The sequence below is a fragment of the Colletotrichum abscissum genome (assembly GCF_030869225.1).
Source record: "Colletotrichum abscissum strain IMI 504890 chromosome Unknown Scaffold_25.1, whole genome shotgun sequence".
Taxonomy (NCBI): domain Eukaryota; kingdom Fungi; phylum Ascomycota; class Sordariomycetes; order Glomerellales; family Glomerellaceae; genus Colletotrichum; species Colletotrichum abscissum.
Window position 1 is genome coordinate 12,178 of NW_026850154.1, and position 27,944 is coordinate 40,121.

Genomic DNA, 27,944 nt, shown 5'->3' on the forward strand with positions numbered 1-27,944 from the left:
TTTCTAGACTTTCTGCTCCGGTACGAGAAGACGTCCTACATACCATTAGATATGGGTAGCCCTCCTCCCTTCAGCATCACAGGGTAACACAATTAAGAAGCTCCTTAAGAGCACACCCCACCAGCTATGCCGAACCCATGAGCCGTTTCTCTAGATGAAGAATCTCCTCAACCCGTTAAAAAGGTGACGTGCTCCCTCGTATAGACAGACAAGACAGCCGTCGTGAAGGCTGTATTCCACAGTACCAGGTACTCAAAGGCCGAGCAAAGAGACCAAGTCTAGAGGTAGTCGACAAGACTTGTATCCAGTCAAGAAAAGAATCAGGCGCCGTGGTTACCAAATGTTTGCTTTCCCTTTCCCTTACTCTCTCTCTCTCTCTCTCATAGCAGCATCCCCAAGCACCTACACACCCAACGACCCCCTCCCGCCAAGAGGACGCGGAATTCATACAAACGTCTTCATCCCCAACAACTTTGGAGTAGCAATACGAATACAACCAAACCGCCATGACCTACGAACAAAAAACGAATGGTAGATGGAAAAACCTTTCCATACCTTGATAGCCCCCCCCCCCCCCCCAAACGGTCACATTTCGCGCGCAGCAACCCCTCCACACAGGCCCCTGGTGGCTTTTCCAGAGGCGCCGGCCGCATAGATACAGAGCGAGGGCAGAGAACACAGTTTATCGGGAACGGGGAGAAAAAGACCTCCATCTATCTCGTCCAGAGAAAAAGGGACGATAGGACCAGCAAAGGCACCGAGAGCTTCACTAAAAAAAGATGACAATCTAGGGCTCATTGATGCGAATGCTGACATTCCGCATGACATGGTCGCGTGAGGATGGAAAAAGGACATGGCGAGGTGGATGGAAACTGGCTTTATAGAGACGGATAAGTGGACAGGATCATAAAGACCATGTTCTGTTCTGTAGAAGAAGGGGCCGAAGCGTGAATGAGACATCATGTTGAGAGTATATGGGATAACCGGACCATGTAATCACTTGACACTGCGCGACATCACTGGAAGACAAGGCTACATGCTTTTAACTTTCTTAGGCCTGCTGGGCCTGAGGGTCATTCCTCTACCTAGTCGAGTCTGTCTAGAAAAGCCATTGTGCCACCGCCACGGTGGTACATCGACTCGCGGATGACCAGTAAAGAACGCCCTTCTGTGTGGGCTTCAGACATGAGGGACTATAGAGCCGAGAACATGCCCTCTCGCAAATGTCCGTCGACGTCTCGTCTGAAAATCGATCCTTTTTTTTCTCGGAAGTGTTCTGTACAGAGTAGAGAAATCCCCACAAGACAGGTTGAAAAAGGGGTTAGCCTGTCTGCCCCCAAAAAAAAGAGTTGACCACCTATTCCCGCTGGCCAAATCAGATCGTGCGATTCATCGTCTCGTCCCTCCTTAGTAACCGATATCCAGGGTAACATTGGTCACTAGACTTTGGTAACATGATTGGTCCAAAGCGGATGTCTTGATCCAATGGGAAGACAGAGTTGCGCATACGCAACCAAAGCCTGACTTTGAGGCGAGTTGCCGAGTTCAAAATCGTGTCGCCTCTATGTAAATCGAAGAGAGAAAAGCCGTCACAGAAAGAGACATTGCTCGGTCGCCAACATGCTGAATGATGCTGCGTGTGCAAGTCGTCGAGAAGAAGAAATGTCAGAAAGTCCAAGCCAAAAATGGTTCAGAGCCCTGAAGTGGTATCTTGAAAGCAAGTAGAGTTATGATTGGGGGTCGAAAGGTGGCTAAGCCAAGGCGCGGACACGCACTGGGTCCATGAGCATATCGAGAGCCAAAGGGGTTGACCAAAGGATGAGTAAAGTTGTTGTGCAGAGCGGAGGTGGAAAGCGACCTCAAGCTACGTGTGTCGTGAACAACAGTATTTCCTGGGGTATCTTAATGCACAAGTAAGGGGCAGCCCCATTTTGGATGTATGTTGTCGTCAAGGTCGTCATTAATGTCGATGTTTCAACCGCTTGAAGATGTTCTTCGGTGAATGGCCAGGGGAGTCCTACTGTCCCTTTCTAGCCTTCTCGGCAAGCCGAGCTTCTCTTGCGGCACGCACCAATGGCGATAATTGAGAAAGGTCAACGCAGCCCTTCATGAACTCGTGCTGGAAAGAAGAAGAAAAAAGTCAGTATCAGACTATACCGCTGGGATCTCGACTGAACTCACTCTAAGGAGGTCATGCGCGCTGGCTCTCTTCTCAGGGTCGACTTTGAGGGCAAAGTACAGGAAGTCCCGGAAGACTGCTGACAGGTTGGACTCCTCCTTGATGTGGGGTGTGCCGTTGGTAGCGATCAACCACAGCGCTCTAAGAGGCGATTCGGTCAGGTATGGAGGCTCTCCCTCAATCATCTCAATGGCCATAATGCCCAGAGACCAGATGTCCACCTTGCGCCCGTACTCCTTGCGCGTCACAACTTCAGGGGCCATCCAGTAAGGCGTGCCAACCATAGTGGTGCGCTTATTTTGGGCCTCGTTAATTGTTGCGCAGAAACCGAAATCGGCTATTTGGTGTTAGTTTTGCCATGATGTCGAATTTCCGCTCAAGACTTACTCAGCTTGATGTTGCCTTCCATTGACAAGAGAATGTTGTCAGACTTGATATCGCGGTGGATGACTCCCTTCGAGTGCAGGTGCTGCAAGCCCTTAAGTGTTTCTCTGCAAACGGAGGCAATTTGGCCCTCGGTCATGATGTTGAAGGTGACAACATCAGTAAGGCTGCCGCCCTCCATGAACTCCATCACAACCCAGAGCTCACCTCCGCAGAGAAAGCTGTCAATGAAGTTGACAATATTGGGATGTGAGCTGTCCTTCATGACCAGGATTTCGTTGATAATGAGATCCTTCTTGGGTTGCTGTTCGAGGTTCATCTGCTTGATAGCGACCAGACGGTTGGTTCCTCGCTCGTAGCCAGTGTAGACACCGCCTGACGCGCCTTGGCCAATCTTATTAAAATTCTTATAGACCTCGCGAGGATCGCCGTCGGAGCAGATGCGCTTCAGTGCAGCGACGACATCGATACCGGTGCTCTGGCGGGGTCGGTGTCTGGGTCTGGAACCGGGTGCGCCAGGTACACCAACTTGCTGTCGCTGGCCGGGACCGCCGTTTGCCGTGGGACCCTGAGCGTACTGGTGCTGCGACTGGGGCGGTGTCGGCTGCTGGGGGGGCTGTCTCTTGCTCGGGGCACGGCTGATCTGGCCAGACATGGCCGCTTGGGCCTGAGCTAGGGCCTGCTCTTGCTGCTGCTGCATGAGTTGCTGCTGGTAAACGTTCGCCTGGGCTGTCTGCGGGTTAGGCGTGGGGGGCACGTAACCGGCGGGGGCGCCAGCACGCGAGTTGGATCGGGATCGGGATCGGTGCTCTCCACGATGCTCTTCGGGTAGCATGGGAACGTTGCTCTCCTTGGGCGGCTGATAGGCGACCGGGGGCAGGTCCTCGGCGGGCTGAGACATTCCAATGCCGGAGTCCTTGCCGGGATAGTTGGAGGGAGCGGACCTCATCGACGAGGGCATGCTGACGGGGGGCTTCGGGGCCGGGCGGCTGGGCATCAGGTTGATGTCCTTGCCGGAGCCTTTACCTCCCGAAACTCCAGGGACGGGCGGCGGCTGGCGGGGGTTTTCGAAAGATCCTTCATGATTGACAGTTGGAAACCTAGGGCTCGCAGGTGGACTGATCATTGGTGACATACCCATATAAGTGGTTGGCGGATACATGCCCGGCGACATGGCACCCGACGGCGAGTTCGCGTTTGCATACTGACGGTAGTCAGGCGCTCTAGCATCGTGGAATTTCTCCAAAACTTGATCCTCGGCTGGCTTCTCGGTCGTTTCCTTGTAAAATGTGATGATGTCAACCATGGTCTGGGGGTTCTCCCTACGTTCCTTCTCGGGAATTCCACTCTCGTTGATTAATCTCTGCCATTCTTTGGGGAGACCCTGTATCGTAGAAAATCGTCAGCTACACCAAGCACACGAGGACAAAGAGGAAGTACGAAAACAGAGAACGAGTAGAGACTCGACTGCTACACAAGAGAGCCAAACACGGAGCTGGAGGGGGAAATGGAGGGGCCAGACTGACGGTGAACTGGCCAGTAGAGCTGTCGTAGCCAACGTGGGTGACATGGACGGGGTTCTCAGGCGCAGAAATGACTGGCTTCTTTGGGGTGCCGACGAGGCTGTTCATGAAGCCAGAGAAGCCCGACTTCTTGCGCAGGACGCCCATGCGGGGCTCCTTTGCCTCGTCTGAATATCTCTTGGGGCTGATCATTGAGTTGTCCGTCACCCGTCCGCCTTGTGATTTTTCGTTCATCATGGAGGAATCGTTCGTGAAGCTCTGGGACTGTCTCAGGGCGGGGCCCTTGATGCGCGAATCGGTCGCTGACTTGATGAGCGGGGCGGGAGCGTTGTGTCGGTGGTAGTTGGGGGTGTTGAAGTGAGGATGCTGACCGGCGACAGGCGACTTGGTCTGCTCGATGCGGTTCAGGACCGCAGCACCGTCAAAGGGAGCGCCGATGAATTCGTCGTGGGGTTGTGACGACAAAGGCGAGGGAGCGGCGGGATCGAGCGGGCGATCGGTGCTGTGGGCGATGCCGACGGCGAAACCGTTACCTGCAGGACTGTTGTTGGTGTTGTTGTTTTGGTAGAAATTGTTTTGGTGATTGAAGTGCAGCTGATGGTGGTGAGGAGAAAAGGCGTGGGCGTGGGTTTGGGCGTGGCCGTGAGCAGCAGCAGCAGAAGCGCCAGCGGCAGCAGAAGAAGCGTGGAAGGTGGAGGAGGAGGTCTGGGCCTGGGCGTGGAGCTGGGGGTGGTGGTAGGCAGTTGGGGAAGGAGCAGCAGATCCAGCGACGGCGGCGAACTGGCCCTGAGGCAGAATGGGGGAAGGATTGGGAAGGTGCGTCTGACTTGATGGAAGGTGACGGGGCGAAGAGCTGTTGGAAGCGGCAGAAGAAGCAACGCCGGGTAGAGGAATACCAGAACTCTGAGCCGAGCCAGAAGCAGAGGCAGAGGCAGATGCCGAAGCAGAAGCAGAGGAATAAGCAGCTGCTGGCGCGTTTGAGGGGGTCGTCCGGGCTGGTGGAGCGGAAGGAGCGCGCTTCAGCGACGTAGAGCTGCGTTTGCTCTGGAGAGAGAGGGCGTCGATGCCACCATCGAGACCGCTCGAGGAACGGGTGTGTTGCTGGTAGGACGAGGGCGGCTTCTTGGTGAGCCTGCGACGTTGGGAGGTGCCGTTGGAAATAGTCGTGCTCTGGCTGCTATCCATGATACACCCAAAAAAGTCTAAAACGTCGAAGAAAGGGAAAGGAAGGGAAAAAAGAGGGTATGAATAGAGGGTGTGTGAGGAGGAAAAAACTCGGTACGGGCACAATGCGATGCTGTCTCCCCTTGGACTTGTGCTCGAGACGTGGAGTGGACGGCGGGAGAGGTACGCACGCGGCGGCGGCGACGACGGCTGTGTGGTAGTGGTGGTGGTGGTCTGTCTGCCTACCAACTCTCTGTCTCTTAAGAGTCTACGGTCCTCAAGCTGGAGGTGATAAGGCTTTGGTGGGCAAGGTATACTGAGGTGTGTGGAGGGGCCAGTAGTACCAGCGAGAACTGTGTAGATGGCAGCAAAACTACAAGTACAGTCGCAGTGACAGCCGTGTCTCGAGACTTTTCGAGTCGGGGAGTGAACCAGGAAGGCGTGCAAGACAGAGGGGAACGGTTTACCTAGCCTTGGTCTTGGTCTTAATTAGCAAGCAGCGGCGGTAATCGATCCAAGCATAAGGTATGGAGCCTTAAGGTAGGTATAGGTAGACCGTACGGAATTTGGGACGGTAGGTACTTACCTAGGTACCTGGGTACTTAAGATGGCGACCGGGCACCCAAGGTACTGTCCACTGGTCCACTGACCTGAGGTTCTGTATAAAAGTAGGCGCTGGGTCGCAGGCTCGCAGCAACTTCTGTGCTTGATGGGGACCGGGACACGCTGACTGTCACTGGCTGGATGGAGACGCAAGAAGTGGATTCTTGGAACCGTATGAGGTGAGGTGAGGTGGGTTGCGGAGCGAGAGGAGTGAAGTGGACGACGGAGCGACGGGGGATTGTTTTACTGGGACCCGGAGGCTGGCAAGATTCGAGAAAAGCTGGCAACTGGGGGCAAACCGCCAGCAAAGCCGCCAGCACGACAACAACTCTGTGGAAAAGAAAAAAAAATAACGTATGGGTACGGATATGAGAATCTTAGGTTCTGGGTAGCGAATAGCTCCTAGTGGAGTGAGCAATCACCAAGGTGGATGGGAGCGCAGGCCGTCGGACTAGGGCAAGAATGGGACTACTCTCGCTGATTACCTTGGTGCTGCCGATGCTGGTTGAATTTGCTGGGAACCAACTTGCCTAGGGAATGTATCATGTATCCGTAGTGTGCGCAGTAGACTGCCCGGAGTGTACATGCAGCGGGGGATAAGACGAGACAAGACTGGGCTGGACTGGGCTTGGTGGGACGCAGGTTGCACGGTACAGAATCACAGAGCGCGCAAAGAAGGACTCGACAGATTCAATGCAGTCCAATGGAGTGGTATGTCAGTGACTTGCTTTCTTCACGGGCTGCAAGACTGACTGCAAGAGACATCACCCGACAGGATCCAGGAAGCAGAACAATTGACCAAGTATCCTTATTAGAGAGTACCTTACTGCGTACACTGAATGGAACAACACTCGTAGCGGGTGGAGTTGGAGGTTCCATTTTGCTTGTTCTGGTCTCCTGCTTCGCGTGTTTCTCACTCTGTTTTGGTTCGGGTGCTTGGAAGAATAAAAGCGGGGTTTGTTCAGATTGAAGTGGGAGAAGGCACGAGAGGGACCGGCTGGAAGAGGTCAAGTCAAGTGGGCAGGCGTAGCAGGGCCGCAAAATGGGCGTGGCAGCTGGTGGGTACGAAAGTATCGGAGGATGAATTGGCGGACGGGCTACCTTAGCCTGGGGGCCGTGTGGCCGTGTGGCCGCGGCCGTGTGGTGTGGTGGTGTGGGAAAAGGTGGAGCAAAAGCCTGTGAGGTGGGGTCTCATCCGGCAGCGTCAAGTACGTACTTTTTTGGTCCTCTCGGTGCCTTCCATTTCATTGCCCGGGCAGGTGCAAGATGCCCCAACCCGCCTTACTTACCTAAGGTACGAAGTACATAGTTACGCTTTGAGATGACAGAGCCCTGGCTGCAGGACTGGATGGGAGGGGCACACACTTTTACCTTGACCAAGGCACGAAGCCTTGCTTTGAGACTTCAGATGGTTGTCTGCGAAAGACTCCAAATTAGAAAACACAGTGTGCCATCTGTCTCCAAACGTACATTAAGCTCCCTAACTGGAGCATCGCGGTCCATTCGTACTGAGCCTCCGAGCCTTGAGGTGATTGATTAGCTTTCCAAGGTCTTGGTGTCATTGTGCCCTACCATCTCGAGAAGGATGAAAGCTTAGAAAAGTGATTCGTATTCTTTCTGAAGAACTGAAAGCGCATACGGCCGGACTCTGAAAAGGGAAAGACGACTCGACTTGCCAGCGCTCGCGCTTCCCGCCCTGATTGGCCGCGACAGGCAGCCGACTCAGGACTGGCCAACTTCAAACTTGTGATGCGTGCTTAAAGGTGCTGGAGATGCGCTGCAGTCGAAAGAAGAAACCTGCCCTGCCCTGTACTTTTGATCCAGCTGCATGTTCCCTCTCATGTTGTAGCGCAAGGTAGTTGTTCAGACCCGTGCTTCGAAATGACCTCATCTCGGGACTTGCTTTGGTTCCAGGCTGACTCCTACGCATACAACCGTAGATTGGGACTGTGACGGAGACAGGCTGGTCGTCTTTAGGCGCCTGCTACCAGCTTCTTTTCTTATTTCTTCTTTCCAGACGTATCACCAATGGTCATCTCTGCGAGCTTATGTCCCGACATGGCCGATCCAGCGAAGGGGCTGGGCTGTTAGTAGCACATCCAGCGGCCCAACCAACAATCGCAATTGAACAGGTGACACCAAGCAATCAACGCCATTTGGCCTACAGTGTATGACGACAAGATACACTGTTGACCACATGCCATGCCGTGTGCCCCTCATCGTCATCATCGTCGCCGGGACACTTCCAGTGTCCCTGTATCTGTATCCGTACCTATGCTGTCTGAGCAAGGCTACCTCGGGCAAAGCTACGCGAGACGAGCTTACTCCACCAGCGGCGGAACAGCTGCCTTTGAACACAGAGGTGAGGGGACTCGCACTTGCAGGTCCCTATACCAAGGAGAGGAAGTGGGAGAATGGTGTCTACTATAAAAGCAACTAAGGGGGGCGTGTTCGTAGTTGTGGCAGATGTGCATCGCACAACACCTCGTACCCCAGAATAGAATGCAAAGTATTTTGGCAACAAAAACCCCGAGTCTGAGCTTTCCTCGCCCTGCTGATGGGCTAAAAATGATAATGCAGACAGCCAAGGTACGGATAGACAGGTTGACTGACCTTCACTTACCTAACCATCATCTGCGTGTTCCCCTCAAAGGCTCGACGTCGAATCGCTGGCGTGTTTGGGAGGGTAGGAGAGAGAGCCGGGGCAGAGACACCGGCGCAGGCCCCTGGGCCGCGTCTGTGGTTCAAACTGATTGCTTTCGGGAAGAAGCACAGCAGGCTCCAGTTGAGGAGTAACAGCAACCGGGACCATGCAACCAACAGAGAGCTCGAGAGCAGAGCTACGGCAACTACCACCAGCAACACCCGCGAGGCAAGGTAGCTTGCTGGTTGCTTGCTACGCTTCCTGAGGCCCTCACATAGCTGAAGTCCCACCGTGCCTTGAAGTTGGGGGCTGCTTTAGGTCAACGTCGGTGCTGTGCGTCTCCAGCCCGCGCCCATGCCCCATTCTGTCGACCCGACTGTGCTTGCTTGTGTGCTTGTCTTATTTGGAGCCATGGACCTGACGGTCGACCCTTGGTCAATCTCAGGTGCGCGAGGAATGTCTCTGGTCAGTGGTCAACAGGGACTCGCCGATCGCACGGCGGCTCTAGCCTAACGGGCAGCTAAGTTGCAAAAGTAGTGCGGGCATGCGATGCGGTAGGGAGAAGCCAGGGTATTCGGGGGTCAGGGATTGGGGTCGCCGTTGCGGACACTGGTCAGGTCAGTGGGGAGAGGGAGGAGAGAAAGCTGAAGCACCAAGGGTCTTGAATCTAAACCTGGAGCAAGAGAAACTAGAGGAACAGAGTCGACAGGTCGTCTCGGTATGGAACGGCCAGGTATGCATTGCATTGCTGCAAATCCAGTTCCGTACATAGATGCTGTCTGACCCGGCAAGTTGGTGTGGCAGAACAGGAACTCGGAAGCTGGGCGAGCGACGTTGCCTGCATCTCCCGTTCTGGCAGTCTTGGAAGCTCAAATTCAGAAAAGTTACTTGCTTTGCCATTGCTTACGAAAAAGCTCTCGTGTGGGCTGACTGACGTAAGTAATGCATACACTGATTAATGCATATCAGGCTGGCGCAGAATGATGTTTATTCTGTAGATAGCGCGTTGTATGTATGTGACAGTATAGATAGAAGCGCATAGGGTTAGGTGAGCATGCAATGCTGGACTGTAATATCGAGGGAAATGCCTGCCCGCTTCGATGCCAGGTTTGATGGAAGATGATGTGAGGGTTGTTGCTGTCTGCGATGCCTTGGTCCGTGGTGGCCGGCGGCTCGGCATCCCCTGGCGCCTACGTCTTCGAGGAAGGTAGACATCAAACGAGGAGACTCGAAATTGAGAAGGAGGGGGGAGGGGAAAGGGCCGGAAGGGAGGGACGGGGCAGAGGTGGAGGGCAGGCAGGAGCAAATTGGAGTCGAAAGTCGAAAGGCGAGGAAAAGGAGAGACTAGATGATGGCGTTTGCTTTCTTTTTTTGCCCAAGCTTCTTTTCTGAGGTGCTTGAGCCTTGGGTTGTTTTGTTTGAACTGACGTTATTTCGCGCCGGCAGGGAGATGCTTTCTTGTTGCGTCGGGAATGTCCCAGTGATTGCGACCGTATGGACGGAGATTTTGTCGTACTGGTCTGACATGACATTGGCACCCAAAAAGTAGGAAGCGGGAATAAAGGTCATGATGGAGATGGAAAAAGTCAGATGAAGCCATCAGTTCGAATAGAGGAAGTTCCTTAATCGTGGCTTCCAATTCATTGACACCTTTGTAATGTAGGTACGTACAGCCTTCCGTGATGATGTCGGCAGGTAAGGTAGAGAAATAGGTACTCCAGTCAAGGTAGTACCTACCATACTCAGTCTTCCGTACAGCCTCTTTTCATCCGCATCGTCCAGCAGGGGTATGCCAACGAGAACTCGTACAACCTATGCGTTGTCTCTGATCATTAATACCTCGAGAAACCTTACGGTCATCTAATTCAACTACCAACCCACGATGGAAATGAGATGCTCTCATGGTGAGGGTCGCCTTACATGGCGATGCGACACCATCTCAGACGAATACTTGCCCAAAGTTGGGGTGCAGAGGGTGAGACCCTTCCGGCGAAGAATTCTCGCCCACTCATCGATAATTTGCACAGCGACCAGGTCTCACTTGGTTTGGCAAGCCACGGGCCGCTTCAATTAACCGCGGGAATGACCGTCATCTTGCGCTTTCTCCAGCGTATCAGAACATCTTGCTGTCATCTGACGAATCGGCAGCCTAGGATATCGGTACATGCCTCACGGTTCAGAAGAAGGACTTCGGAAATGTAGAGGTAAACTTCGGCCACCCGCCCCGTCCGCTCCTTCCTTTCACCTTCCTTGGGGTTTCCAGCCTGCCACAAGGTAAGGCACGAATATATCGTCGTCCATCCGCTACGACGATCTAGACTACTTTGGTAAGTTACAACCCTCGTTTTTGATCGGACTGAGCCGCCGGGCCGTCGTGTAATAATATCTAGGGATCAACTGGTATTATCCCACTGTGAGGCACAACGCTACCCAGCTTAGGTAAGATCAGGACCGAACTTGAAGGTACAGCCTACAGAGTACGTATTTTGTCTGACATCACGCCGGCCAGAATTTCACAACGGGGCTTCGTTGGCCAATGCGCGTTCCTGGCCTCCTAGGAAATATGAATCTTTGTTTCAAACCATCGGGGACTTGGGCTTTCTGCTCCACAAAGGGTCCAGTAATGCTTCATTCATCTCTTTGTGTCTCTTTTCCCTCACACATTGCAATTGGTATATATCTTAATCTTCTCCCTTCCTCATTATCCAATCTGCCAGTCACGAGTGTCTGCATATACCCCCAGTCCATGAGGACCAATATCATCCCCGGCTGGCTGCACGAATCCTTGAAGAATCACGACAATTTTCCTAATTACCTCCGTCTTCCCGCCCGTCCTCCCGTTCAGCGCCGCCCTCTAGACCCTTGCTGATTGGGAGGTGATTCCACTCCTTGCTCAAACGAGAGATTATCTTGGGCGGCGACCCATACTACGTACTTAACGAATACACCACCACCACCTTCTCTGTCCGTCCCTATTCCATCGCCAACGTCCGTGCAACCTGGTGGTGTGCACCAGCGATAGTGCTGGTGCCGAGAGGTCATCTTAGATCTACTAATGAGGCGCTCAACTTGGAGAGGAGGATTTCGAAACCGAACCGTGGCTGGCTCCCATCTCCCTTCCAAGAGTAGTGTGGCCGTTATGATCTTATTTTGAACCCCCCTCCATCTCGCTCTCTTCCTTCTGTTCTTAATCAAAAAAGCCGTTACACCAGTCAAGCAAGGTCCCGTTTGCCCGCGTACTAGTCTGAACAAAGAGATGGGGGATGCCGAGAAATGCCCACCAAAGTAAACGGTTTGTGTCTGTGGAAATAATTGCAGGGCTTCTTTGGGGATTACCCGCCGCGCCCTGCTCGTCCATTTCATCTGATTGCGTCTTAGGAGGTCATTCGATTGCCAGGAGATGAGGGTCCTTGATCTATATTTGCCATTTGCTTGTGACTGCTTTGGCTCCATACGGATATTGTGCTTTGAGGTCTGAGCAACCCGCAATTTGGTCGTCATATTGCTTCCATTCCCCAGCAGTCTCGGCGAAGCTTAGAGGAAAGCTACTGTGAGACAACCTCATTGCCAACACCACGCATTCACGCAATTGTGTGCGGTTTCTCGATCTCGCATGTACGCGATACCCAGACCAAGGTGAGTATACACATGTGTAATGATTGGCTTTGTGGTGGCTTGCAACTTTGGGCCTTCAAGGGATCGATCCTAGGGGAGGTTTGTCGGGCCGTACTGTGCTTCAAATTGCCTTGCCGCCTGCTTAGAATACCCCGCGATTTGGGCTTGATAGTCAGGCTGAGGAGACTCATGGATCATCCCTCTCATGACGCGAACTCGAGATCCCAGGTTCCGGCGGGGCAGTTGATTATCTGCGAGGAAACATGACTGCGATCTCCGTTTCTAAATCTTGAGCAGGGTGCGTCACGGTGATGTCGAGGGGCCACCAGGCCGACATCTCCGAGCCGACTACCTTGTCAGGCGCGTGAGGAATTCCGGCCCTGGGCACCTCTCTACTAGGTTACTCATTCAATGTTTCCTGGCTAGGAAAGGGGAAGAGAGGAGGAAGGTATAAGGTTGCGTAGATCCTAGCAGACTCGTCCATACACGGCAAACTTCATCATGCCCCAAACTCTCGGGTGCATGAAGGGTCCGACTCACACGTTCATCTAAGGTATTGGTCATCTGGGGAGGAAAGGCTGAGTCTAAAGAAAAGTTTCTTTCGTTCACAATGCTTTTGTGGGAACAAGAAACCACCGTCTGCTGGATGGTGAGGATCTCACCACGTGGATGACAGCATGGTGCACCACTAGTCAACATGTAGATGACTCCCCTGCGATGTCTCCATTTCCTTTTTTGATGGATCGTTGCTGATACTTTCGAAGGGGCCATGTGAAAGGACTATGGAGAGAGTGGGTTTGCAAGTTAATGACGGCGATAATAGTGTCAGTAAGAACAGGAACCTTGGCCAAAGTGGGATACGGATTGTAATGATCGCCCACCTCTCGCATCGACTCCCACTTGCTTACGATGGCACGCTGATTGTTGACGAGAAAGTCGCACCTCTTTAGCTGGACGACCTCACGAGATGAAGTTCTTGATCGAATCATGTTTCTCCTTGCTGCCAATGTCTGTCTAGCCATGTCGGACAGAATGAGGCATGAATGCTTGTTTGTACATGGAAAATACACAAACCAAAAGCTCTCTAGCAATCGTCACTGCACCATACAGCTTGCCCTTTGACAAACACTCGACACTGTACGTCGGATACCCAGCCGAGGGATCAAAACGATTGGGCAAACCATACTGTCGGTTCAAGATCGACGAGGTAGAGGCCAGATCTCTCGGCTGGAGGTGATTTTCTGACGAGAGGCGATCCGGGTATCACCCTTCTGTATGCCAGGTGGGTGGACTGATGTTGATAGAGTCCGGAGTTGCTGCGATGTAAATTCTATCGCTTTGCAAACTCCGCATCTGAATAGTTCTAATGGTTTGGTGAGACCACTTACAGCTCCTCATGTTGGAAATCTCGGCCGTTTGCCCGGAAGGCTTGGCTGTCCTACACAAATATGCTACATATCAGCACTTTGCGATGCAACGCAGGTCATTAGTCAAACATATTGGGACGCAGACGAGCACCAGGAGCCATACAAATATCACTGTTCCTGCCTGTTGTCCAAGCCATCATAGGCTTGTCAGTTTTCTATGGCATATGATGTAAGGCGACTTATCTTCATTGGGGACGGAGCGAGGACGGCTAGATATATATGACAAGTCTTGGGTAACTCACGACGGGGAGTGACAGACTGATGAATGACTCGGAAAGACATTGCTAGTCGGAGGTCTGAAATATTCTTTGAAGGGTCCTTACCATAAGCTTAAAAGTTTGCAAACTCGAATCCTGATGATGAAAAGTGGAAGTTGAACAGAACTACATCGTCCGCCCCAAGTATATGTAATGGATTATCTCCAGTAAATTTCTCTTTGCTTCAACCAAGCTTCCGGTTAGAAACTTCTCAACTTTTACTTCGACGATTCAGCGTGTCTCTCGCGATCTGTCGACACATAGGCCTTGCTTCTCGTCAACGACGTCTCAAGCCCTAATTGCGCTTACCCCGCAGATTGCCGAGGTAGTCAGATATACGAGACGAGATGGATACGAACTGAGACAAGCATTCAACGAAGCCGAGAGGTCCTCCTAGCACAGAGCGTAGGTTACTGAACGTGACCAACTTCAGAATCCGGCAAGGGTATTTCACCTTCAGAATGGACATGTTCTTGAGACGGACCATGCTCCGCGGCGTCAATACTTGACGGCGCCACCTTTGACAACTCGGTCCTCGATAGCTTCAACTATTTGGGAATTTCGCGGATCACCGTTGTCCAAGCGCCGGAGGCCGGAGATATATGCGGACACCCGACCCCGGGCCCAAGTCGGCAGGCGGCCCCACGTGACGCCGGAGCTCTCATCCGGCCATCGTGCCTTCCAGGTGCAACGGCTGACCCTTCGGGCCTGGGCACTCTAACAATTTAGGTTGTGGCTGAGGCTAAGTGTGGGGTCACCAAGAGTGGAGTCGGTTGGAGCACTGGACCTCTGGTAGGCGGAACCTTTCTGGAAGTAGCACCCCTGCCCGCGCCAGAAATTCCACTTTCCAATTGAACAGCTCGACCATCGTGGAGTCGAGAATCTTCCACCTCACCCTTATTCCCCCCGAATCCTCAAATCCATCTCCGTAACCTATCCTCCCACTTCTCAAACCATCAATTGGTTGGCCTGTTCCCTTCGCCAACTCCCTCCTTCCCGATTCAACTTCCTGGATACGATTATTGTTGCCGGTTCGGGTCACAATGTTCTAAGCCAGCATCAAATTCCATCTTCCCATCGGTTACTCGCTGCTCTACGGTTTCTCACGCTTCAGTCTTCTTTCATCGGAGGTCTGATTCTACTGGTCTTGTCCCACTGCCGTATATACCATCAGTTGTGAGTATTCTTCTCTTTTTCTTCTCTTCTGACCTCCTTCCCTCAAGGAACGCTCCTGCCGTAACTGCGTCTTCGGCAGAACACATCAGCTAACTAGGTATCGCTACCCCTTGCAGATATACCGATCTTCTCCTATTCCCACCACCCCATCGAATTCTTCTCTCTACCACGACGACTATAGTCAACTCGCCTCATAATGGCCTCTACCGATTCCACTGTTGCCAACGGCGCTGAGACTTCAGCTGCCCAGCGCCTCCTCCAAACCCATGCCGACCTGCACCCCACTGTCGAGGACGTCCCCGATGAGGATCTCCCCGTGAAGTCCGGCGACGCTCCTTCCTGGGCCGAGCCCAGCTCGAGCAGAGCTGCTAATAAGCAGAAGGAAGCCTCGGCCTCTGGAAAGAAGATCGACACCCACTCCCATGAGCTTTTCCCCGAGCTCGGAACCTCCAAGGGCAAGAGCGCTGGCCCCAACGTCACCCCCATCTGGGGAGCCAAGAGCAACGCCTCTACCCCCGCCAACGGTGTTTCCCGCTCCTCGACTCCCGCCTCGGGAGCTGCCACCCCCAAGATGTCGATTCCTGGCCGTAACGTCGAGACGGTTGTCCTGGATCCCCAGTTCATCCTCCCGCGCAACCAGCTTAAGCGCCCCATCCCTGATATCATGAAGGACATCAACCGCAAGTCGCGCGCCAACATCACTCTGTCAAACGGACCCAACGGAAAACTCAAGTTCGATGCCACGGGCCCCCAGGACGTTGCTCAGCAGGCCCTCAAGGACCTCGTCCAGCAAATTGGTACCAAGGTAGGTGGCCAATCCTTTCTCCTCCACGCGCCCAGGCTGACGTCCCGTTTGAAGACTACCATCAAGGTTCCGATCCCCCAATCTGCCCGTGCTCACATCATTGGAAAGGGTGGCTCTGTCATCAAGTCCATTCAGGAGAAGTCTGGCGCCCGTGTTCAACTCCCTAAGGCGGAGGAGGGCAGCGGTCCCATCGACGAGGATGATGACTCCACCATCGATGTTCTCGTCGAGGGCAACGCTTTGTCCGCCGCTTCTGCTCGTAACGAGATCTTGAAGATTGCCGGAGATCGTACTGCCAACCTGAACAGCAAGCTTCGCGGCATCCCGGCTGAGTTCTACCCCTTCATTGCGGGCCCCGGAAACAGCCACATCGGCCGCTACGAGAACAACGGTGTCACAGTCCGCGTTCCTGCACACCAGATCTGGGCTCCTCGTGGCCGCAGCCTTGTCGCGAACGAGGGTGAGCGCCCCGTCTTCGTCCCTGCCGCCGACAACCACATTCAGCTTCAGGGTGACCGCGCTGCTGTCCAGGCTGCGCGCGCCGAGATCGAGCGCCGTGTTCAGGAGCTCCAGAACCAGCTTGCCATCGACCAGTTCAGTCTGCAGAAAGGTCGTCATCAGTTCATCGCCGGCCGCCGCGGCGAGACTCTCGACGATTTCTTCAACCAGACTGGTTGCACCATTCTCTTGCCGACTGACGAGGATGACGACTCTGTCACTGTTATTGGTCCCGCAGCTCAGCTCACCAAGGGTGTCGAGACTGCTATGGACAGAGCCATGAACATGCAGTTCTCCACTTTCGACATTGGCAGATTCCACAAGAACGCTCCTGGAGGTGTCAACACCCACGCTCGCAACGTTACCCGTTACCTGCGTCACCGCGATCTGTTCGACGACATTGAGAGTGCTCACAACACTCACATCAACACTCCGTTCACCTCTGCTGGCGCCTCGCCCTATGAGCTGTACGCTCGTGACGGCAAGAGCGTTCTCCAGGCTCAGTCGGCCATTGAGAAGCTTGTGCATGCCATTCCTCCTGCCAGAATTGCCCCGATTCCTGTTGACCCCTTCTACCACAACTACCTGGTGAAGGACGTCAGCCCTCGTATGAGAAACAGCCACGGCGTTCACGTCATCCTTCCTGAGTCTGGCGAGCCCGAGGCTCCTGTTCTTCTTGTCTTCGAGGGACCCTCTGCCTCCGAGCCCAAGCCTGAGATCAAGACCGGTCGTCCCTCTCAGGATGAGATCCAGGCCTTCCAGAAGGGCCTGGAGGAGGCTCGCAAGCAGATTTTGGATATCATCAACAAGCAGGAGCAGATCGCCTCTGCCTCAGTTGATGTGCCCCAGAAGTGAGTGTGTCGGACCCATTCGCACGAGCGTCCTAGCTAATTTCATTTCACAGGTTCCACGAGCGCCTCCGCCGCTTCATCAAGAAGGAGCAGGCCAACCGCGCCGACGACCAGATTCCCATCCGCGTTTCCTCGGTCGGCACCGTTGTCAACCTGCGTGGTCCCGCTTCTGCTGTCAAGAACCTCGAGGCCAAGGTCGTCGCCTTTGTCGAGCAAGAGAAGGAGGACGAGAAGGAACGTGGTTTCACCATGTCCTTTGACTTCCCCCAGAAGTACGCTAACCACCTTATCGGTAAGGGCGGCTCCAACATCAAGGAGCTCCGTGATCGTTTCGACGTCGAGATCCAGGTTCAAGATGGCCAGGTCGAGCTGAAGGGCCCCAAGGCCAAGGCTGAGGCCGCCAAGGCCCACATCAGCTCGCTGGGCCGCACTCTGGCCGACGAGGTCACCCACATCCTCAAGGTCGACCCCAAGTTCCACCGCGAGCTTATTGGTGCGGGTGGCAGCGTCACGAACCGCCTGCAAAGCAAGTACAAGGTCTTGATCTTCTTCCCCCGGTCCGGCAAGAACGCGAAGGACGAGGAGAATGCCGATGCCAGCAGTGATGCTGGCAAGCCTAAGCGTCAGCAGGAGCCCGACGAGGTCATTGTTCGTGGTCCCAAGAAGGGAGCCGATGAGGCCCGCGATGAGATCCTGTCTCTCCTCCAGTACCTTAAGGACACTTCCTTCACAGCGACTGTGTCTGTCCAGCAGAAGCAAGTTCCGTCCATTATCGGACAGGGTGGTGCTGCACTGGAGGAGCTCCGCGTGGCAACTGGTGCCAAGATTGATATCCCCAGTGCTCGCGATGCCGAGACTGTTGAGATTCTGATCAAGGGTACCAAGCCTCAGGTTGCTGCTGCTAAGAAGGCTCTCGAAGAGAAGCGAGATGTCTTCAACGACACCGTTGTGCAGACTATTGAGGTGGATAAGAAGCACCACAAGTCTCTCATCGGTTCTGGGGGTAAGATCACTTGAACCAATCGAATTTTGTAGCTTTAACTAACACTACCCAGGCGCCAACCTCCGTGACCTCGTTGTCAAGGCCGGTGGATCTGATGACCGCCGCGAGCTTGCACGCACCATCCAGTTCCCCAAGCAGGAGGCTGATGGCAACACTATCAAGGTTGAGGGCCGTTCCGACATTGTCAACAAAATCGTTGCACGTATCCAGGAGATTGTCGCAGAGAAGGAGAACCAGGTCACTGAGATCCTTGAGGTTCCCATCGAGAAGCACAGAACCCTGATCGGCCGTGGCGGAGACGCTAAGCGTCAGCTCGAGTCCCAGTTTACCGTTTCCATTGACATTCCCCGTCAGGGTGATGGCAAGACTGGTGTCAAGATCACTGGTCGTCCCGAGAATGTTGAGAAGGCCAAGGAGCACATCGCCTCGCTCGTCAAGGAGCAGGAGGGAGAGACCCTCCAGGTGCCGCGCAGCCTTCACCACTCCATCTCCAACAACGGCCAATTTTTCCGCCAGCTCCGCAACAACCACCAGGTTTCGGTCGACCACGCTGGACAGGCCCTTCCTCCTAAGCCCAGCGCCGCCGCCAGCCGCAGCAACGGTGGTGCTTTGCCCTTGATCACCGATGACGAGGATGCCACCGCTGACGCCCACTCCTGGAAGGTTGTGGACAGCGCTGCTGGCGAGGATGGCGAGATTGCCTGGGTGCTTCGTGGCTCCCCTGAGAACCTCGAGAAGGCCAAGGCTGCGATCGCCTCCGCCATCGAGCAGGCAAAGAAGAACACCCACACCGGTTACCTCGTCCTGCCTGACCCCAAGACCTACCGCTATGTCATCGGCCAGGGTGGCAGCAAGGTCAACTCTATCCGCAAGCAGAGCGGTTGCAAGATCAACGTCCCCCGTAACGATGCTAAGGAGGATGCGATTGAGGTTATCGGTAGCGCCGATGGCGTTGAGAAGGCCAAGGACTTGATCCTCGAGGCTGTGAGAGAGGGACTTAGCTCCCGTGCGCCCCGAGACTAGAAGTCTGGACGTGAATCTCCGGCAATTGCAACAGAGGAGGGGTCTTACCAACACTTCAGGGACCAACTAAGCGCCCTTACTACGGAGTGGTTTGGCGATTCTCCGGAAGCAGAGCCACTTGAGTGGTAGAAAAGAACGAAAAAGGAAGCAAGGCGGCAGTAGTATCATGAGATGTATGTCGCCTGTCTTCCATGTGTATGGGCTCAAAGGGAGATGTAGTTATGCGTGAACAATGTGATATATACACAACCATCAACAGCATAAAAATCTGGATCAAAGTTATCTGCTGTTCCTCAAAATGCTGCGCAAAGAATCTGTGAATGAATGTAAGGAAATGCTCTCTTGGCTTCTTGTGCAAGGGGGAAAGAAGGCCAAAGAAAAGGATCTTCGTCCGCTCACCGTCCTGAACCATGCTTTCCACTGCGTGGATTTAACCTACTAATCAGCTTGAGGAGAACAAGGCAGAAGTTTTGCAATAGTAATTGGGTAATATTGTACAGACATATCCAGATAGAATTATTTGGTACGTTGATAGGACAATGACCAATTCATGCCTTTCCTTTCCATCTCTTTCCGGTTTCCTCCCTCTCCTTTCCCCGCGACTCCGCTTCGCTTCGCTTACTTTCCATTACTACTCCATTTCCAAGCAGTATTTGCCAACAAAGAGTTTGCTATCAGTACTTCCAAGCAATGACCAGTTTAGTTGCCAAAAGCCTTATCCATCTGCTTCTTGTACTTATCCTTGATCGCTCTTCTGTTCACCTTTTGTGTCGCAGTGACGAGACCCTAAGAAACCAACTTATTAGATGCTGATGAATGGAGCGAGGGGGGATCTTTGGGGGGAAGGGGGGAGACTTACGCTATCGGGTGTCCACTCCTCCTCGCAGAGGACGACGCCGCCGACAATCTCAAGACCAGAGAGTCCAGCCTTCTTTCCGTTGGAGATGAGATCCTTGAGAACGGCGTCGACGACTTTGCTGTCAGTGTGCATGCTGTGCTCATCAACACCAAGCTTCTTCGCCTCCTCGGCGAGGACCTTTTCATTGGGAGCCACGACGGCGATGGCGCGGGAGTGCTCGCCGTCGCCGTAGACCATGATGTTGGCGACAAAGGGGCTGCCGCGGTAGACGGACTCCATCTTCTCGAGGGCAATGTACTCTCCACCCTGCATCTTGACGAGGTTCTTGACGCGATCAATGACCTTGACGTGGCCGACCTTGTCGAACTCGCCAATGTCACCCGTCTTGAACCAGCCGTCCTCGGTAATGGCCTTGGCCGTCTCTTCGGGGTTCTTGTAATACTCCTTCAGCACGGCGGGTCCCTTGACCCAGATTTCACCCTGGGGAGGGTTGGAGTCGGCGTAGTAGTTCAGATCGGGGATGGACACGAGCTTGAGGTCAACAGCAGCGGGAATAGAACCAATAGCATCGGAAGTGTACTCCAGGGGGTCACCGAGGGCACCGTTGGCGGCTGTCTCGGTCAGTCCGTAACCTGTCAACATAGGCGCCAGAGTCATGGACAGGAAGTGCTTCGTCCCATCCGAGATACCGCTCGCGCCATTCATAATGAAGCGGAGACGACCACCTGTCAACTCGCGAACCTTCTTGAAGACGACATTGTCAAAGATGGTAGCGCCGGGAAGACCGTGCTTGACCATGAAAGTCTTATAGTTGAAGGCTCCCCAGAAGAGGGCCTTGATGAGAGGGCCAGAGCTGTTGACCTTGGCAATGACACCCTTCTTCACCGTCTCCCAAATTTGAGGCACACCAACCAAGGCCGTCGGCCGGAACTCGCGCATGTCACCAGCGCAGTTCTTGACCGACGTATCCGAAAGGGTTCTCGGGTTACCATAACCAAGGGTGCCACCCACGAACAAGACGAGGTTTTCCAGTACGAGTTCAAAGATGTGGGCCAAGGGCAAGTATGCCAGAACATATTCCTTGTTGCTGACACACTCTTCGACGCAGGTCCAGAGACCAGTAACTGAGCGTAACACTTAGCATCTGCAGTACATTGAACCTCAAGAAAGATGACTTACTCGCAGCCACAGTTCCAGCGTGAGTCATGGGCACACCTTTCGGCGGACCCGTGGAACCAGAAGTGTACATGATGCAGAACAAGTCCTCCGGCTTTGCCTCTACGGTCTCAACGGGGTTCTCCTCGCCTAATGCACGCACCTCCTCGATACTAACAAGTTTGATATCGGGGTTGGCCTTCTTGAAGGCGTCGACTTCAGTGCCATCGGAAAAGAGGGAGCTGTTGTTGTAGATGACAAATTTGACATTTTCGGCCTTCTTCAGAGCACCGCTTGCTGTCTTGAGGAGTTGAGGGTCGATGTACATAGCATCGGCATTGGACTGGAGCAGCGAATGCTCGACACCGCTGGCGCCGAGGGTATCGTAAGCGGTGACAATAGAGATGGACTGGGAGCCGCAGGCGTGGGACATGGCCATCCAGTTTGCACTAGATTCCAGAAGGTCGGGTTAGCTTCTTCTCGGCAGGCCCAGACTCGGAGGGGTTCGAGTGCGGAGTGCTCGGGACCTTGGATCTGGGAGGATAGGTAGGACAAAGAGAGTTCTGCTCTCGGACGTACGTTGTGGTAGCGAATAGGTGGACTCTGCTTCCTTTGCTCAGACCCAGCTTCCGCAGGCCTGAGCCAATCTGGTTGATATAGGTGAGGAGGTCGGCATAGGTCAGGTAAGAGTAACGGGACAGCTCGAAATACTGCCACTCTTTTTCAACCTCTATGACCTCTCCATCGACATTCTTGGGGACCTTCTTCTTCTCCTTGTGAAGGTGCACGAGCTTCCTGGTGCCAACGGCAGGCTCGTTAGGGTAGACCTGAGCACTTCGCTTGACAATGTCGTAGACGGTGTGAACGTCGGGATGGGGTTGGGTTCGGAGACCATTCTTGGCTTTCCAATGGCGACGGGGAAGAGTCTCGCCCTCAACGCGCTCGTACCCAGGCGACTCGACAGAGAAGGGAGGTTTGTGCACCTGGTACAAGGGCATCACGCCCGTCGTGTAGTCTGGCATATCGGCGGCGGTGGGGTTCGTAGGGAGTCTGGCGTAGAATAGAGCGGTGAGGATGGCGACGAGGAGGACGAGGACGGCGGTGATGTTGGACGGAATGATGGCAGAGTTCACGGAAGCAAGCCTAGGGAGGATAATGATGATGAACGGACACGGAATTGACGGATGGGCCGAGGCGGGGGAGGGAGCTCTGAGGTAAAGCTACGGGTTTCGAGGTGAGCTAGGTGAATGACGGCAGTAAGTTTGCAATTTTGAGGTGGTCGAAGAGGTTGGCCGGAAGGGTTGTATGGTCGGAGCTTTTTTTCTCGTAAATATTTGGCAAAGATGAGGGGGAACGTGAGACTTTGACAGAGCCGATGAGGAGGAGCTTCTTGGAAATGCTGGCTGTCGGCTGGGTTACGTAGCTGTATCCGTAGCTGTAGCTGCTGGCACACGAGACTCGAGAGCAGTGCGTCGAGTGAGTACGTGCGTGTGTGCGGGCAGGAGGCGCAAAAGTTAGGTGCGCAGCAAAAGATGGGCAACGGGACTTTAATTGCGTCACGGTTGAGAGCTGGGGAGCATGGGGCATCCAATGGAATGGGGTCTGGAGCTGATAGACAGGCAAACAGCAGTGCAGCAGTGCAGCAGCAGCAGCTGGCAGGGACTGCACTACAGGGTACTGAGGGTAGGGATGTCGCAGGTAGGTAGATCCGCCACCGGCCGATGCTTGGGTGGGTCTCCCGCGCATCAGGCAAGGTACGTATCTTTAATGTTGTCCCCCATTCCGAATTTCTGAGGTAATTCCCCTTCTCCCATTGCACATTGTCTGGGCACATCTCAAGCACACCTGCCCCTGGGGTGGGAATGCTGAGCCACTAGTCAAGCTCCCTGCCAGGCCGGGGCTGCATTTGTCTTGGTGGCCGCAGACATGAGAGCTAATTAGAGCTACCTCTGTCGATTATTATCAGCCTCTACGTTACCTTGCTTGCAACGTACGACGACAACGAGAATTTGGATCGTGGACAGCCACGACGGCTTGGCTGCTTGGCTGCAGCTATGTACTGCAGAATCTGGTAATCAGATCTTGTTCCGGCGATTCCAGAGAGTCTCAGCATAAAGGCATATGACCTTTTTCCGGTCAGCCTTGGGCAATGTGGCAAGCCCTGGAAGCTGGAAGAGCCGGAGTGGCATACGTACGCCCGTGGCACAGCACTACGGAGTAGACAGCTCTTCTTCCTCCTCCTCAACCACCACACTTTACATCTGCAACGTTAGGTGCTCACCTGGAGAAGGATCTTACTTGCCTCGGCCTCACGAGTTTCAACAGCAGCGAAGACCGAGTGAAATTGCAGCTTCTTGTGGGCCAAATGCAACCCGCCGGTTGCTGCTCAGTCAGGACCATTAACCAGCACCAGGGCCGTTGCTAGCGTGCGGATAAAAAAGAGGGGAGGAAACTGGGCTGCTCCTCCTCGGCTTGGCACGTTCCTTGGGTAAGATGCAAGATGCGAGATCGCTCTTGCCTGTCCTTTACCTTCTTCATTACCTTGTTTCGTGCTTTCCTATTGAGAATATGATAGGACCAATTGCTCTTGTGACAACTCTTTCCTGCCCATTTCATTTGTACTTAGGTATCTACGTAATAAATCTTACTCGTTCTCAACACTTCATCACTTGGTCTTGGGCACTCTCCAGATGACCTTCGTTCCCCGCCTATGCTGACAACTTGGCAACTTGTCCTCTCCAACAATTATCCCCAACGCTCAACAATGCTACACTCCATCAATGATGACGCACAAATACTAGGCAATGAACAAGCACATGACAGAAGGCTTCGGTGTCGGTGGCAGCCCACGCTCGAGTCCGAGCAGGGAAGGTCGGAAAATGTCCAAGATCAAAGGCTGCAGTCTGCAATCTGCAATCTGCAGAGAACTTCCGATGAAGACGGCGTACCCGTACCGCCCGAGGAAAGGTTTTGGTCCACATCTCGATATCGAAATGGGCTTTTGTTAAATTATTTTCTGCAGGCCTTTTGACTCGAAAAAAACCGGGACCGAACCACTCGCGCCGCGACGCCTATTCAGACTACAAACGAATACTCCGTAGATAACCCCGACCGCCACGGAAACACGGCTTCTTTGGTCTCGGAGCTCCTCTTGTCAAACCTCGCCTATCTACGCGACTCTGCTGACAACTGACAATGGCTGGGTTCCTCATCCGCTCACGTGCAAATTCCAGCCTCAATTGCTGACACATGCGGCGGACATGCGCCGACAGCCGAGGCCAGAGCAAAGAAAAAGAGGCTCCCTCCAGTGGGCTCCCTGGCATCTGAGTGCCACTGTGCCACTGTCTCTATCCACCTGCAGCCAAACCCTGCTTTGCTCCAACGATCCTGCTCTATGCGGACGGGCAGCATCTTGGGCATATCCCCAAACGACAACCCGTTCGTTATCCGAATTCCCTCCAAGACAGAGTTCGGTTCATCACACAATTTCAACCAACCGTCCGAGCTTCCTGTCTGCGATCCTTTTGCCTCTGACTTGCTACTCGCATCTCACCACTTTTGAGGCTATCCCCACGTTGCGAAACTGCCGACATATGTCGTGCTGACGCTCTGCCCAATCCTGCCGAATCGTGCGCCTGAGTCAGACTTGGTCCTCGTCTTGGAGAAAAGCCCACGGCCAGCCCGCATGAATGTCGCTTGAACGTTGGGGAAGCTATGGCCACAGTGAGCCACCAGTAGCTGAAGCCCGGCCCAGGAGTTTGCAACGTCTTCAGCTTGTTGTTCCAGCTTGATACTGGGAGCAGACCAGAAAACATCAAACCCCTCATATACACCATGGCGACGGCGTGCTTTGCGGTGGCCAAGGGGACTGTCATGGAAACCACAAAAACCAAACAAAGTGGTCGAACACGGCTCAGGTCAAGATCCGGACCGCACGCGGTGAGAGTTCATCGTGTGGCCGCCGGTCAAAGAGCAATTAATAGCAGCACTCCGTCCATCTCAATCTTACACACACACTTTATCTCTCCTCTCGATGCGGGCCGAGCGTTCAGACGGACCCGATCAAGAATCCGGTCCTCGAGGGAACTTGTCTCCTAGTCGGAGATCCATTCGGGCCCCTCATCCCGGTACAGCAAGCGGCCAGCTTTGCCAACCTCGAAATAAGTGTGAGTTGGGTAGGACGACGGACAAAAACAATCACACAGCCAGAGACGTCCAGACACCATAATGCCTCCCAATATGCCAGCCCTGTGCCCCATTCACGCACGTGTGCTGCATCGTCAGCTTTGATAAACATGCCTCCCCAGCGTCGAGCCCGTCGTTGTGCTAGCGGGATCTACGCTGGTCTAACGGCTTACACTTTGGGACTAAAACAGCACCGCTCGGCACTCCCTCGTACCACAGGGCCGTGTGTTTAGCCTCATCCTCTACAGACAGGAACGCTGCACTCACGTAAACATGCAGCAATCTAGTGGCCCTGCCGTGTTGTGGGCAAGCCAGATGGTGTCCTCTGCTGCAACTAACGGCCATCGCAGTTCTAGAATGGACTTCCCCCATCGGACTATTACCTCCACCATCGTGTCTCTCCCGTCCCTCGCGCGACCAATCAGCTAACACCAGCGGCAGGACCGCTCGACCTCCGACCTCCGACCTTGCTGCACAGTTCTCGAAATATACTCGTCGTCACCAGTGTCACAACAATGAAACGCCCCTTTTGCAAGCCCCGAGCGTGCACCTACACAACGTGCCCCAAGAGCCACAAGCACAGAGACGCCCAAGGGAGGCCTTGGTCCTGTCGCCTGGCGGAGACTCTGAAAGGAGGCGGCGGGGAGGCGCACCTCCGAGACGTGTTGTCGGCACGGCATTGATGATATTAAGATAGAGTTATGTCGCAGCTGTTTCCCTCTCTCTTTCGAGATGAACTCCTGTCCTGTTTCCCGCCGATCTAGAGCTGCTGACTGGCTTCGAACACAGCCCCCCTGCTTCCTTTCTCGCGGTAGCCAGCCACCATGTCGCGATTGTGTGGTATGCGCCCTGAAGGGCTGGTGAGTTGCTTCCATTTCCATGGTCCTTGGCCAGCGTCCTGTAATATTGTAGCTAATGCTCGGCCCAGACGGTAGACTCGAGGTTCAGTCCTCTTCCGTCGATGTGTTTCTTCGATACCATCATCATCCCTTTACCGGCGTGGATTCGTCTGACAGTCACTTTCGCCCTTTTCCACTTCATTGTGCCGGTTCTCATCGTCGACAAGATTAAGCGATATACCGTGAAGAAAGAATGGCAGAGGCATGCTCAATTATCCGTCTATTTCTTCTCTATACTCGTCGTGTTTCTCATGGAGATTATGGAAATCGCCAGACTCGCAGAGATTCGCTATGCCATTGGCCTTCTTCCTTTCGTCTTTGCTGGCTGCGGCGTATGTGCAGTCATGCAGGCCACCCGCGGCATCAAGGGCAAGATTCGCAATTGGCAGGTGGCTAACATCATTTTCTGGATCATGAGCGTCGCTGTCACCATTATCAAGATCCTCACGATTCAGCGCTCAAGCATGCGATTCCCCGAGTTCCGGCGAATGGGAACCGACTATCCGACGACGCACCAGGTGCAGGACTTGGCCGTCATTGCCGGGTTCTACGTCCTTCTCTTGATCAACGAGATTGCGCTCTTCTTCCAGAAGACTTGGGAAGAGACTGTCGACGCTGAGAACATCAAAAAGCTCCGCCTCACCAGGTCGATCAGCGACCAAGCCCGCTACGATCTCACCCGGGCTATTGAGGAGGGCTACTACCCCTCGGGCGTCACGTATCTGACCCTTAGACTCGAGGGCGAATCTCAGAGCGAGAAGGCCGTCAGCAAGGACGACATTCTCAAGAAGACGGCCAGCATGGACGCTTCCATCGCAGGGTCGTCTTCCAGCGAGAAGACGGCTGGCAAGAGGCTCATGGATGAGGATTCCATCGAACCAGTACCCATGATACCCCCTAGCTTCAGACGCAACAGCGAGCGGTGGTCGTCGGCCATGACGCTCAAGGATGCTGCCGGAGATGACATGAACGAGAAGGTCGGCGGCAAGGACAACAACAAGAAGCGCGGCAGCGAGAGGTGGTCGAATGCCATGACAATCAAGGAGCCCACAGCTCTCCGTGACGGTCATGACAAGCGTGTGTCAAGCTTCGCCTCCCCGATGGTTGCCGACATCGACGAGATCACACCCCTGGACCCCCCTTCCACCTCATCATCCAGATATGAAGACGAGCATGCCGCGCAGAAAGCCATGCTTCTCGACAGCCCCTTCCCCATGAAAGAACTTCCCGACAGGCGCTCCTTCATGCTCAAGCCTTCGCGCCCCAACACCGAGAGATGGTCCAACGCCATGACTCTGCGCGGCGAGCCGTCATCCGGCAGCGGCAGCCAGGAGCCTTCGCCCAAGGAGCATAAGGAGTATATGCCCTCGGCACCCCCGGCCGCGGCGACGGCTCCGACCACGCCGGAGCGCAGGGCTTCGGCTAGCGAGCGGAACATAATGAGGAGATACTCTGACGCCTCCACGCGGTCTATCAGGAGGTTTTCTGCACGCAGTGACCTCCGCGAGGCGGCGGCCACAGCGGCGGCGTTTGTGGATGGTGATGAGCCGCTCACTTCGCCAACGGAAGCGCATCCTTTGCAGCCGAATCACCACACGCCATAAATGAGCACAGCGACGACACCGCTACGAATTCTCTCACCACCTTGACGCAGATTGTTATCCATCATTCTCGAATGTTCGAGATGAGGGAGG

The 27,944-nt window shown here is 54.1% G+C and overlaps 8 protein-coding genes across 8 annotated transcripts; 5 read left to right on the top strand and 3 right to left on the bottom strand.

The window, feature by feature from the left end:
* Positions 1 to 2,017: 2,017 nt before the first annotated feature.
* CABS01_09951 (uncharacterized protein) lies at positions 2,018 to 5,271 on the bottom strand (the record flags this gene model as incomplete). The annotated part of the gene is made up of 4 exons (XM_060543307.1): positions 2,018 to 2,119; positions 2,182 to 2,516; positions 2,567 to 3,947; positions 4,090 to 5,271. 4 exons carry the CDS (start codon positions 5,269 to 5,271, stop codon positions 2,018 to 2,020), a joined length of 3,000 nt encoding a protein of 999 aa, XP_060399488.1.
* A 1,166-nt stretch (positions 5,272 to 6,437) lies between these two features.
* CABS01_09952 (uncharacterized protein) lies at positions 6,438 to 6,605 on the top strand (the record flags this gene model as incomplete). The annotated part of the gene is made up of 1 exon (XM_060543308.1): positions 6,438 to 6,605. The coding sequence occupies one exon, from the start codon at positions 6,438 to 6,440 to the stop codon at positions 6,603 to 6,605; it is 168 nt and encodes a 55-aa protein (XP_060399489.1).
* Positions 6,606 to 6,933: 328 nt separating this feature from the next.
* On the top strand, positions 6,934 to 7,035 carry CABS01_09953 (uncharacterized protein; the record flags this gene model as incomplete). The annotated part of the gene is made up of 1 exon (XM_060543309.1): positions 6,934 to 7,035. One exon carries the CDS (start codon positions 6,934 to 6,936, stop codon positions 7,033 to 7,035), a length of 102 nt encoding a protein of 33 aa, XP_060399490.1.
* A 1,465-nt stretch (positions 7,036 to 8,500) lies between these two features.
* Positions 8,501 to 8,665, bottom strand: CABS01_09954 (uncharacterized protein; the record flags this gene model as incomplete). The annotated part of the gene is made up of 1 exon (XM_060543310.1): positions 8,501 to 8,665. One exon carries the CDS (start codon positions 8,663 to 8,665, stop codon positions 8,501 to 8,503), a length of 165 nt encoding a protein of 54 aa, XP_060399491.1.
* Positions 8,666 to 13,508: 4,843 nt separating this feature from the next.
* Positions 13,509 to 13,712, top strand: CABS01_09955 (uncharacterized protein; the record flags this gene model as incomplete). The annotated part of the gene is made up of 1 exon (XM_060543311.1): positions 13,509 to 13,712. The coding sequence occupies one exon, from the start codon at positions 13,509 to 13,511 to the stop codon at positions 13,710 to 13,712; it is 204 nt and encodes a 67-aa protein (XP_060399492.1).
* Positions 13,713 to 15,168: 1,456 nt separating this feature from the next.
* CABS01_09956 (KH domain-containing protein) lies at positions 15,169 to 19,152 on the top strand (the record flags this gene model as incomplete). The annotated part of the gene is made up of 4 exons (XM_060543312.1): positions 15,169 to 15,777; positions 15,832 to 17,126; positions 17,180 to 18,129; positions 18,182 to 19,152. 4 exons carry the CDS (start codon positions 15,169 to 15,171, stop codon positions 19,150 to 19,152), a joined length of 3,825 nt encoding a protein of 1,274 aa, XP_060399493.1.
* Positions 19,153 to 19,851: 699 nt separating this feature from the next.
* CABS01_09957 (AMP-binding enzyme) lies at positions 19,852 to 25,041 on the bottom strand (the record flags this gene model as incomplete). The annotated part of the gene is made up of 5 exons (XM_060543313.1): positions 19,852 to 19,938; positions 20,012 to 21,135; positions 21,191 to 21,615; positions 21,746 to 22,386; positions 24,889 to 25,041. The coding sequence occupies 5 exons, from the start codon at positions 25,039 to 25,041 to the stop codon at positions 19,852 to 19,854; spliced, it is 2,430 nt and encodes an 809-aa protein (XP_060399494.1).
* Positions 25,042 to 26,175: 1,134 nt separating this feature from the next.
* On the top strand, positions 26,176 to 27,854 carry CABS01_09958 (uncharacterized protein; the record flags this gene model as incomplete). The annotated part of the gene is made up of 2 exons (XM_060543314.1): positions 26,176 to 26,211; positions 26,280 to 27,854. The coding sequence occupies 2 exons, from the start codon at positions 26,176 to 26,178 to the stop codon at positions 27,852 to 27,854; spliced, it is 1,611 nt and encodes a 536-aa protein (XP_060399495.1).
* Between the last annotated feature and the right edge of the window lie 90 nt (positions 27,855 to 27,944).